The sequence below is a fragment of the Podarcis cretensis genome, assembly GCF_951804945.1.
Source record: "Podarcis cretensis genome assembly, chromosome: 1".
Taxonomy (NCBI): domain Eukaryota; kingdom Metazoa; phylum Chordata; class Lepidosauria; order Squamata; family Lacertidae; genus Podarcis; species Podarcis cretensis.
Window position 1 is genome coordinate 130,169,813 of NC_137170.1, and position 11,433 is coordinate 130,181,245.

An 11,433-nucleotide genomic window follows, 5' to 3' on the forward strand; every position below is an offset into this window, starting at 1 on the left:
TTGGCCCTCCAGATGTTGCTGAACTCCAACTCCCATCAGCCCCAGAAAACCTGACCCATGGCCAGGGAATGATGGGAGTTGTAGTCCAGCAACATCTGGAGGGCCAAAGGCTCCCTACATCTAGGTTACAGGATAAAAATCACAAACAATTTCTGGTAGTTGATTCAAGTGATTATAAAAGTAGTCCTGCTTAAACAAAACAACAACCTCTCAACAATTTCTGAAATACACGTGTGCAATTCCAACCCCCCACCCCACCCAGAATAAAGTGCTAAGGAACACTGAGCTCTAAATTCTCAGCTGGATGCCAAAGCTGAAAAACAAGAACTGCTGGGGACTGAACTTCAGTGCCCTTTATATGTAGTCAACTGCACATGTGCAGCCCTGGCTTGAAAAAGCTCTCAACTGCACACAGAACAGCAGTTCAAAACTCTGTAGTATGAACTGAAAAAGGGGTAAATGCCTTGTTCACAAAGCAGGGCTGTTTTGACCAGTCACAGGAAAAGTCAGCATAATTTTATTTGTTACAGCCAAATGGGAAATATTTAGACACAGACTGCTTGGACAGTGATCTTTTCATTATAGAAAAATCAAGATTGGCACGCCACCTAACACTGCAGCACAAAAGTATCCAGAATACAAAAAAACTAGTTTTGAGCATTACTGCTGAACTCCTGGGTTTTTGTTCATTATCAAGAAAGGAAACAACCAGACATTATCTTAACCTCCCATGATACTCAGTAGCAACCAAATGACACAGGCTAATTTAGATGAGAAATCGATTCTGCTTCTCCCACTTTTGGCACTAAATGAACTCCTGGTGATTCCACCACCCTTACGAGAGTGGAAGAGGACTTTCTGTGGAAGCTGCTAAATGGGGGAATTGCCTCCCCACAGAGGTGCAGCTTCATTGTACTGCTTTCACAGTAGACTGAAGATGTTACTCTTTATTGTGAGACTAACCTCCTTTGTTAAATTTATGCAATTATTTCTATTTGGAATGGCTTTACTTGTTTTATCATAGTAAAGGTTGCACCTGTTTTTATAATTTTATATGAAATTGTTGTAACCTGCACTGGGACCTTATGGTAAAGAAGTAAGAACTCTTGTAAACAAATATGTCTTAATGCTTACAGAACAGGCAATTACTTCCCATTAGTAGGAATCCTGTAAAGATTACACAGTGGTACCTCCGGTTATGAACTTAATTCATTCCGGAAGTCCGCTCTTAACATGAAACCATTCTTAACCTAAGGTGCGCTTTCGCTAATGGGGCCTTCCAACACATGGGGCTTTCGCTAATGGGGCCTGCTCACATCCCTGGGCAAAGTTCACTTCCAAGAGACCTACTTCCAGGTTAACGGAGCTTGTTACCTTAAGTGTTCACAAGGAGGATGGTACGTAATCAGAGGTATTACTGAAAATGCTGAATAAATGTGCAGCATATATAGATCTTCTTTGATACTGGGCAGTTTCTTTAATAAAAAGACATGGGGGGAGTGTCTACAACAAATGCTTCTTTGGTATAAACTATCCACAGAACAGAAGTTGCCCGACACTGAAAACAATGCTAATATACAAAGAATGAATTAAATCTTTGCTTCATATTGGCAGAACAATCTGTCTCTCTTGGTAGACACAAAGCATGTGTTAAGCATATACAAGATTTACTGCTTAGTCTTGCAGCATTCAAAATACAAAGCAAGAGAAAAGAAACTACAGTATGTTTCACGATCTATGTTTAATTTATAACATGAAGCCATTTCCCCTTAGAGGTGAGGGAAAGGCACTCCCCATTTTCCCAGAATTCAGTCATAGTACTGAGAACAGGTTCTGCCATTAAACCTCTGTAAAGCCCAAGTTAAGTTTTTGGGAACTTTATCCTTTATTTTCCTGCTTTACACCAAACAACCAGAGTTAAAAATTCCACACAAATCTATAGAACACATCCATAACGCTAACTGCTGTCAGTCAGATCATAATAAAAGAACCAATACCAAACGCTGCATGAATCCATCTGTCTACTAAGATGTTTCTGGGAGACCCCTCTCCAAGTCTGCCTCTGCAAGTGAGTTTGATGAAAACACCTAACAGGGTCTTCTCAGTTATGGCACCTTGACTCTGGAATGCACTTACCAAAAAGGCTCATTTGACACCAAGTCTACATTTTGAGTGCCAGGTGAAGGATCTTGTTTTAATAAACAAAACAATAATCCCCAAACCCCACACAGTTTAAAAGGCCATATATTGTTTAATTTGTCAAAAGCCTGGGGGAAGAAGAATCTATTTTTCTGCCAATCTTGCTTTTCTTTTGATTTTTTTCTACTGTTTAAATTGTGCAGGCTTTGACCGCAGCTTAAGGGGCAGGCGGAAGCTATGCCTCCTTCAGAACCATAGCTCTTATTTAAAGTCACAGTTCTCAAGAATCATCAGAACTTTGCAGGACAGCGTGATCATACAGCAATGAAAGCACAGCCTAGTGACTTGTGGGTACCTGCTCAGGTTGCTGATCCATAGGCTTCTCATTTAACGGATGATCTGGAAGACTTGCCAAGTGCTGCTTTGTTGTCACCTTGTCCATTATCAGGAGATTTCCTGGACTAGAAATGCCACTGTCTTCCTGGGCATCGCTGTTTGAAAACACACTTGCTGCATCATACTCTGCGGCAGCGAGTGCCTGGTCTTCTGTAAGCGTTTTCTGACAATCATCACCTTGACTGCTTGTTATACTCTTCCTCTCTAGAGTTTCTAGCGAGGAGCAAGAGATGTGGCATTCCGAGTGGGAGTCAGCTAGAACCACCCCTAATGGGCAGCAGTGGCTATCGGAGATAATGACATGGTCTTCTTTGTCGGTCATGGTGATCAGGAGTTGGCTGCAGTGATTGCATCTCTCTGGAATAGGCTTTATGTCTTGAGTAGGGAGGCACTGCACAAGAGCCAGGCTGTGAGAGGCTCCGCAAGCAATCTGAAGCACAACGCGGCCTGCCAGGTACTCGACCTTTTGTGGTTTGGTAACTGGGAAAGTGTTGGTTATGAGCCCCAGCTGACAGCCACTTCCCCACGCCCATATCTCCCTGCTTAGGGAGAGCGCCAGGGTGTGCTCCTCTCCACATGCCAGCTGCAAAATCCGTATTGGCAAGGGATGGCTAGCTTCAGAGTCAGAAATACTGATGGGTTTGGGTTCCGGCACAAAGGCCTGGTTGGCCACTGCACATTGGCCGGCAGAATTTCCACCCCACATGTACACGTCGCCACCTTCAGTCACTGCTCCACAATGGAAGCTGCCAGCTGCCACTGTAATAACATGTTGTCCATTCAAAGCCTTTTCCAAGATGGGACAGCTGATGTAAGCATCTTCCAACTCAACCCTCCAGGGAAGCTTTCCAAAACTGTAAACCTCACCATCTGAAACAAATAGACACACACTGAAAATACAGTACAATTACTAGGCTATTACTAGGCTAGTTTTCATTGGTTCTGAAGGCAAATTTACAGAGCAGTCTGCCCACAAAGCAAGGTCCTACATATGAAAGAATTGATCTAGGACAAAAATCTTGAATACAATTTTAATGAGTTTTGACATCATCATTCTTCACGAGAACATGCATGGCTCAGTTCTTGCCTTTCTTTGGCTATACCAAATTCTTTAAGAAGCGGTAGAGAGGTATAATCCAAACGTGCAATTATATATACATTTTTTTAAAATACTGAAAACCTCTGTTTCCATCCTCATAAAATGCAATTGTGGAAAATCAATAACTTTGAAATTTCATTTTACAAATGCCATCATCATCATCATCATCTTAAATATTAAATAATGCTCTTAGGACCAACATTCCATACCTTCTGAGAGAAGCACACCATGGTTTATGCCAACTGCTGCCTGCAACACTATCTTTCCACTCCAACCTGGAAGTCTTTCAGGATCTGGACAACAGCAACCAGCCTGCCACGTATAGACCAGGCCTCTCTCACGCGCTCCCTCTTGGTCTGCTGAACTATGTAGCAAAATAAATAAAATGCTGATAATGTAAGGTTAATTTAAAGTCTACACAAGTTTAATTCAGAGGAAATTGTTTTACACATATGCATGATACATCAGCTGCACTTCATACTCAGAATGCAGGTTTTATCCATATGTAATATCCAGGAGGGCAACTCATTGTTAAATACCAAACACCAGTAGAAGCAAATCTTAAGAGCATGTTTGTACATCCTCAACATCGGTCTGCGTAAGTTTAAAGCATGCCTATTCTCAGTATTCCTTGTACAGATAAGACAGGGAAGCAGTGCAGCGCGAATTATATGATAGTGACTGGACAATGACCAGGGAGACATACTGTAGGTTCAAACTCCCACTCAACCATTAAGCTCAATGGATGGCTTTTGGCCAGTATCTCTGTCTGTCTGTTCACTACTGGGAACAATTAGAAGCAAACTTTTTTATACTTTAAAATGCTGTGAACCAAAAATGGCTATTTGTTTTCCTTTTCCCCTATCCTCTGGTTCCAAAAAAGAGTCAGAGTTTAAATAGGTGTGCTGGAATACCATCAATTATTATTTCCTTGGCTTAATATGTTATACAGGTTTAAAAGCATATTAAATCAGATTTGTGAGTAAGTTCAGAAACCTTAAAGGTAAAGGTAAAGGTACCTCTGCCCGTACGGGCCAGTCTTGACAGACTCTAGGGTTGTGCGCTCATCTCACTCTAGAGGCCGGGAGCCAGCGCTGTCCGCAGACACCTCCGGGTCACGTGGCAAGCGTGACGAAGCTGCTCCGGCGAACCGGCACCAGAGCAGCACACGGAAACGCCGTTTACCTTCCTGCTATAAAGCGGTACCTATTTATCTACTTGCACTTAAGGGTGCTTTCGAACTGCTAGGTGGGCAGGAGCTGGGACCGAACGACGGGAGCTCACCCCGCCGCGGGGATTCAAACCGCTGACCATGCGATCGGCAAGTCCTAGCTGCTGAAGGCACCCACAGCACCACCCGCGTCAGAAACCTTACTAGCCTGCAAAAGGCTTTTACTGTGCCTGCCTATATACAGGTAGCCATTTTTGCCACCTCAACAGTCTGAAATATTCACTTGTTTCCAATTTGTAAGATGCCCCATACCTACTGGATCAAAGGCAATTCTTCCTTGTCACAGGCAAGTGGATCCAAAATTCTATGAGTTTGAATTTTTCTGCACCACCCCTCTAGATGTAGTATCAAATACAAATAGGCTTACCTTTCTTCTTTAGGGTCCATCAGTCAGCAAGAACAGGCCATTACCAAATCATTCCTCTTTGAGATAGTAACTGTTAAGACGAAAGCAAAACACAAGTTTAGTAGTAGCTGAAGTACATGTGGAAAAGCACCTGGGGAAAAAAAGCTCAACAACTTTAAGGTAAAATCATAAAAAAGCTTAACAACTTCAATCCTCTTCAATCCTCAATAAAAGTTTAATAACGTTGGTTGGCCCTTTGGTGGGCCCTCACAGCCCTTCACTTCATCAAATCTGGCCCTCTTTGAAAAATGTTTGGACAGAATGTTAGATGGATGCTGGAATGAAGCTAAGTGGTTTTAGCAGTAATGTTATAAAGGATTAAGTGAAAATGAATTGTTAACAGGTCAGAATGTAAAGTTACAATATATTAAGATAAATTAGTAAGACAAAAACAAAGAAGGAAAGGATTTGCTGAAACAACTAATGAACTAGAATACAAAAAAGGGAGGTGTGAGGAGGTCAAGGAAACAAGCAAATGATAGATAAGATATGGAAAGATGGATTTGTTTTTAATTGTTTTTATTTATTTATTTTATTTATTTTATGTATTTTTTATTTTCTGTTTCTCTTTTTCTTTCTTTTTTATTCTTGTAACTTTTTGAAATACCAATAAATATTATATATAAAAGAAAAAGAAAAATGTTTGGACAGCACTGTCCTACAGGGTGCAAGAAAGCACCAAAAAAAAGGTCATCTAAGCTTTGAACATCTACAGAAGACTGGAATGCGTAAAAGTTTCTATGCTATGCCATTAAAAAAAATTAGAAACAAAAGCTCAACAGAATTACTCTGCCCACAGATTTCATGAAAGGCCTTTTCACTGCAAGTTTTTTAAAAGAACGCTCCTTCAAAACAGACCTTTTCAGCTAGCACCACTCTTATGACCAGCTGTTAAAGTGTCCAATTAGGACGGTCATAGCCCTCAGGAGAAAGTTGTGATTATTCAACACTTTCTTTCCTTAGGAAAAGCAAGTTTTTAACATACGTTTTCATTTTCAAGAGATCTCTTGTATACACAGTTGCAGAACAACAACCATGGCTGCTTCTCACACTTCCATATACAAGACTATACTTACAAAGCTGGAACTGTGTGTGTATTGTACGAACCCCCTCCCTAGCTCCTTGTCATGATACAAGTGTTACCTCTTCCCTCATGATACACATATCCTGCTGCTGGGCAGCCATAAATACATGCCATGGCAAGAAGCAACAGAATTTCCCTATAATTCAGCATCTCCGTTTCCTTACTTGTGAGGACATTAACATATAGAAAAATCTGATGTGAGAAACAATTCTACTGGATGCTTAAAAACAAAAAAAATCTATTTACTAATGATCTCACATTGCCTTGCATATATAATTTAGCTGCTTAAGTATATATTACCCAAAACAAAGACACCTGTAGCACCATAAAGACTAACACATTTAGTATGGCATAAAGCAGGCATAGGCAAACTCGGCCCTCCAGCTGTTTTGGGACTACAACTCCCATCACCCCTAGCTAACAGGACCAGTGGTCAGGGATGATGGGAATTGTAGTCCCAAAACAGCTGGAGGGCCAAGTTTGGCCATGCCTGGCATAAAGCTTTTGTAGATTACAGTCTACTTTATCAGATGCTTGGATTTTAATCCTAAATATTGCTGCTCTGTGTCACTGTGGTGTTTGCACAGTGAGGTCAGCCCAGCCTATTCCCAGTACTTCTATATTCTGCTGCCTCTGACAAGATACACACTAGTGACCATCCTTACATTTGTGAAGCTGTATTTTAAACCCGATTTTAGTTTTGTTTTGTAAGAGAATGTCTGGTTATTTTCTTTCATGTTGGCCTACTGCTTTGATGATAAAAGAAGTAATGCACACAGAACCATCACCTGAACATTGAAATTGTGTCATATTCCCCTAAGGCCTTTTTAAAACTTCCAGTACCACATTATAAAAAGAATAAAGACAACAAGCATGAACCAACTGGCATACCTAATAAGCACACAGTGGTTATTTTAAATGTCACCAGTTCAATTACTTGTGACTCTCAAGAAAAACTAAAGTGTTCTCATAGCAGCTTTACTCCACTCCTCCTAGCTCTCATGGGTTCTTAATCTAGTTCAAGTGCCTGCACTTGCTTCACTTCCTCCCAAGTAGCTAGCTCTGGGCTTCCAATTTCACACACCACTCTTGGGGAAGTTGTGGGAGAATCCAGGAGGCTGCAGAATCATCCAATCTTTCCACTTCCTCAAATGGGGTGCCACTCAAGGCTGCTAGCGCAACTTTTGTTGGCTCCAGGGGTTCCCACTTGTGTTCATGGCCACCACAAGATCTTGTTCCTCTCCCACAGAAGAGATTTCCTTGGGATGAATGCCCAGATGGACCCCTGAAGTACACATTTTAGAAGTTAAGCCCCGCTGAACCCATAGATGAGCAAATTTGATTGATGTTGCATTGACATTGGAGAATGCAAAACCCATGGCGAATGAGAGTAGGAAGACTGAAAACTTAACAGCATTCAGGATTAAAGGAACAATTAATGCAGATTTTTAAAAAAGTTATAGAAAATGTAACCAAACATTAGACCAATTAGAGCAAGACATGTAAACTACTGGAAGATCTTCAAATGTTGCAGTTGTGTAATACTATTCCAGAATTAAAGATGCAAGACTTCACCATTTCCTGGCCACTTCCCTATACACTTTTTTAAAATGCTGCGCAAGGAAATTGCCTCCCATCCCTGTCTTCAGACCGAAATAAAAACTAAGCAAAAACTGCTGACTGGTCATTTAACCATGTCTTTATTCCCATGAACATCTCCTTCAGCAATATAAAAGAAAACAGGATACATCATGAAGGTGCCACTAGCCTCCCTTAAATAAAAAAAAGGTGTCATATCTTCCATTATGGGAGCCAATCTTGAAAATCAGAACTCTTATTCTTAAGGCAATTTGATGGCAACTGCAGACAATTTAAGAAGCTTCCAATCCATTTTCATTCCCTTGAAGGTAAGATTGGATATACTTAATGTTTACTTTTAATGGCTCCCAGGTCTGTACGGAATTCATTCCCAAAACAATATGGCTGCCCTTGAAGAGAATGGCATCAGTCAAGACATCAGACCAGCAAACGCTGCCATGGGGAATGGGAAGGAATCACAGTTTCTCCAGTAGTTGCAGAAAATGCTTCTGTCCCAGCAGACAGGACTATTACACCCACGATGCTGCAGGAATGCCTCTGGAACAGTGTATTGTTCTTATTGTATGTGAGGCAGTACAGAAGCAACTTTCGAATGTAACCCTGTGAGATCTGCATCAAAATGTTGCAGCGTAGCAGGCTCCTGTTCAGGGTTCCATGCGTTCTTCAGGGATGCTCCATTCCATTTTAAAATAATTGCAAATCTTTGTCCCTGTTCCTTGGGGGGCTCTTCAGTCATCTGCTCGATGCTTGCTTCCACATCTTTGCAAAAATGTATTTGAAGGAGGAGGGTGGGGAAAGACTATCCCTCAGCAGCAAAGCTGGCCTTGTTCCATTTAATAAAGCAGGAACAGAGATATCACTAGCCGCGACTACGGAGAGCAAAGCAGTAGCAGCAGCAAACGCAATCTCCCCCTGGAAAAGCAAGCTCTGTTTGGAAAGGCCCTAAGCCACAGCTGGTAAAGGTAAAGGTAAAGGTACCCCTGCCCGTACGGGCCAGTCTTGACAGACTCTGGGGTTGTGCGCCCATCTCACTTAAGAGGCCAGGGGCCAGCGCTGTCCAGAGACACTTCCGGGTCACGTGGCCAGCGTGACATCGCTGCTCTGGCGAGCCAGAGCCGCACACGGAAACGCCGTTTACCTTCCCGCTGGTAAGCGGCCCCTATATATCTACTTGCACCCGGAGGTGCTTTCGAACTGCTAGGTTGGCAGGCGCTGGGACCGAGCAGCGGGAGCGCACCCCGCCGCAGGGATTCGAACCGCCGACCTTTCGATCGGCAAGCCCTAGGCGCTGAGGCTTTAACCCACAGCGCCACCTGCGTCCCCACAGCTGGTAAGAGGGACCAATGCCATCACACATTGATACCTTGCCAGATAGTTGTTTTCCCACACACACACACACACACACAAAAGAGCTGCGCAAGGCACAGAATGAAACATTATCTAGCCTTTCTAAGAGGCAGGCAAAAGCTGTATTCTGAGTGGTGGAAAAGGAAAGAACTCCAAAATTCAACAGGTTCACACTTGATGCTAGTTTTAAGTCTCTTCACGTTTATGGAGGGAGGGAGGGAGTGGAATCAACATCCCCTTCCCTTCACGACGGGAAAAGGCCACAGTGCTTACCAGCTGAGGGACTATATATATATACATATAGTCCCTCACCTCACCTCGTAAGCATATACATATATATATATATATATATATATATATATTTGTGGAAACGAAAACAGATAGATGGAGGTGCCTTGCCCGCCCGCCCCCCACTACAGAAAAAAAGAAAATAAATTTCGTGCTGGTTTATTAAAGGGCAGGCAGCCCGCAGCAACGATGCCAATGAGAGCAACGACGACAGGCAGGTGAGGCTGTGTTTTCTCTCATCCCTCTTCTTCTCCCCCCCCCCCGCGCGCTAAGCACGTGACTTAAGTTTCACTCACCCCTCGCGCGCTGAGGGGTGGGGTAGACGAGGAGGAGGGAAAGGGGGCTAAAGCGGCGGTTGGGAGTTGGCGCGCGCGAGCCGCTCCTCGGAACCCGGCGGCGGCGTCGTCGTCGTCGTCATCCCTTACTAACCACCCCTCTCCCTCTCCCCCTCCCCTCTCCCGTGCGCGCGTGTGTGTGGCGTGCCCCCCCCCTCTCTCACCTGCAACCGCGCGCCTTACGCTGTAAGCGGCCGAGCTCCCCGCCGGCTTCTAGGGACGCTCAAAGCAGCTGATTCACGTAAAGAGCGAGCGGGCGGGCGGGAGGGAGGCGGGGCCTGGTGGGCCCTGGGGCGGGGCCAAGTCTTTCGGCCTCTGCTGAGGGAAGATTAGGAAAAGAGGCTGGGGAAGAGAAGGCGGGGGCGGAGCGCGCGCGCGGGGACGGGGCCTCGAGTGGGACAAACTAGTGCGAGGGGCGCTAAGAAAGCGAACCTGGGTTTTTCCTCACGCGCGGCGTGGCACCGTCCCCTCACTACACACACACACACACACACACAGATATTTTATACGCACATGTGAGGTGAATGCTTTAGCTGAGATTCCTGCATTGCAGGGGGTTGAGATAGATGACCCTTGGGCATAGCTGTCAACTTTTCCCTTTTCTTGCGAGGAATCCTATTCGGAATAAGGGAATTTCCCTTAAAAAAAAGGGAAACGTTGACAGCTATGCCCTTGGGGTCCCTCCCAACTCGACCATTCTATTATCCAGTGCCAGATTTACGTAAAAGCTTAACAAGGTATAGTTTAGGGCCCCCAAAAAAATTTAAGGGGAAAAAAGAACTGGATGTACATTTCCAAAATATAAGGTAGAAAACAAAGAAAATAAAACATACAGCAACAGTGTTTTGTGTTGTGTAGGTTCCTATAATGTAAGTAATGCCTGCTAGCTTGCTCCCTAAAATATCACTCATTTCTATATATATAGGGTGCCTACACTGCATGGACTGGTTGCATGGCAACATGTGCAAATGGCTTTAGATACCTGTTAGGTCCATAAATTACCATATAGCATATATTCAACACAGAAAAGAGCAACAATTTGTTGTTGACAAAGGATAAAAGGTAAAGGTACCCCTGCCCGTACGGGCCAGTCTTGACAGACTCTGGGGTTGTGCGCCCATCTCACTTAAGAGGCCAGGGGCCAGCGCTGTCCGGAGACACTTCCGGGTCACGTGGCCAGCGTGACATCGCTGCTCTGGCGAGCCAGAGCCGCACACGGAAACGCCGTTTACCTTCCCGCTGGTAAGCGGTCCCTATATATCTACTTGCACCCGGGGGTGCTTTCGAACTGCTAGGTTGGCAGGCGCTGGGACCGAGCAGCGGGAGCGCACCCCGCCGCAGGGATTCGAACCGCCGACCTTTCGATCGGCAAGTCCTAGGCGCTGAGGCTTTAACCCACAGCGCCACCTGCGTCCCTAGCTGGACATATAAAGGGCACCATTATCTTCAGTAGCATAGGGCCTCATCAAACCTAAATCCGGCCCTGCTATTATCATCTCTGTGATATGG

The 11,433-nt window shown here is 44.2% G+C and overlaps 1 protein-coding gene across 4 annotated transcripts in view; it reads right to left on the minus strand.

Annotated features, from left to right (window-relative positions):
- ALS2 (alsin Rho guanine nucleotide exchange factor ALS2) overlaps positions 1 to 10,203 on the minus strand; it is a 50,405-nt gene extending 40,202 nt beyond the window's left edge. For 2 of the 4 annotated variants that reach the window (XM_079975778.1, XM_079975781.1), the window contains exons 1-4: positions 10,089 to 10,203; positions 5,233 to 5,302; positions 3,844 to 3,998; positions 2,495 to 3,405 (exon numbers count right to left, since the gene is read on the minus strand). In XM_079975778.1, the coding sequence (XP_079831904.1) occupies positions 2,495 to 3,405; positions 3,844 to 3,998; positions 5,233 to 5,252 (1,086 nt within the window). In that variant the 5' untranslated portion in view covers positions 5,253 to 5,302; positions 10,089 to 10,203. Of the gene's footprint in view, positions 1 to 2,494; positions 3,406 to 3,843; positions 3,999 to 5,232; positions 5,303 to 7,439; positions 8,673 to 9,885; positions 9,977 to 10,088 lie in introns of those variants that run through there. The other 2 variants (XM_079975779.1, XM_079975780.1) reach the window with 2 other exon arrangements.
- Between the last annotated feature and the right edge of the window lie 1,230 nt (positions 10,204 to 11,433).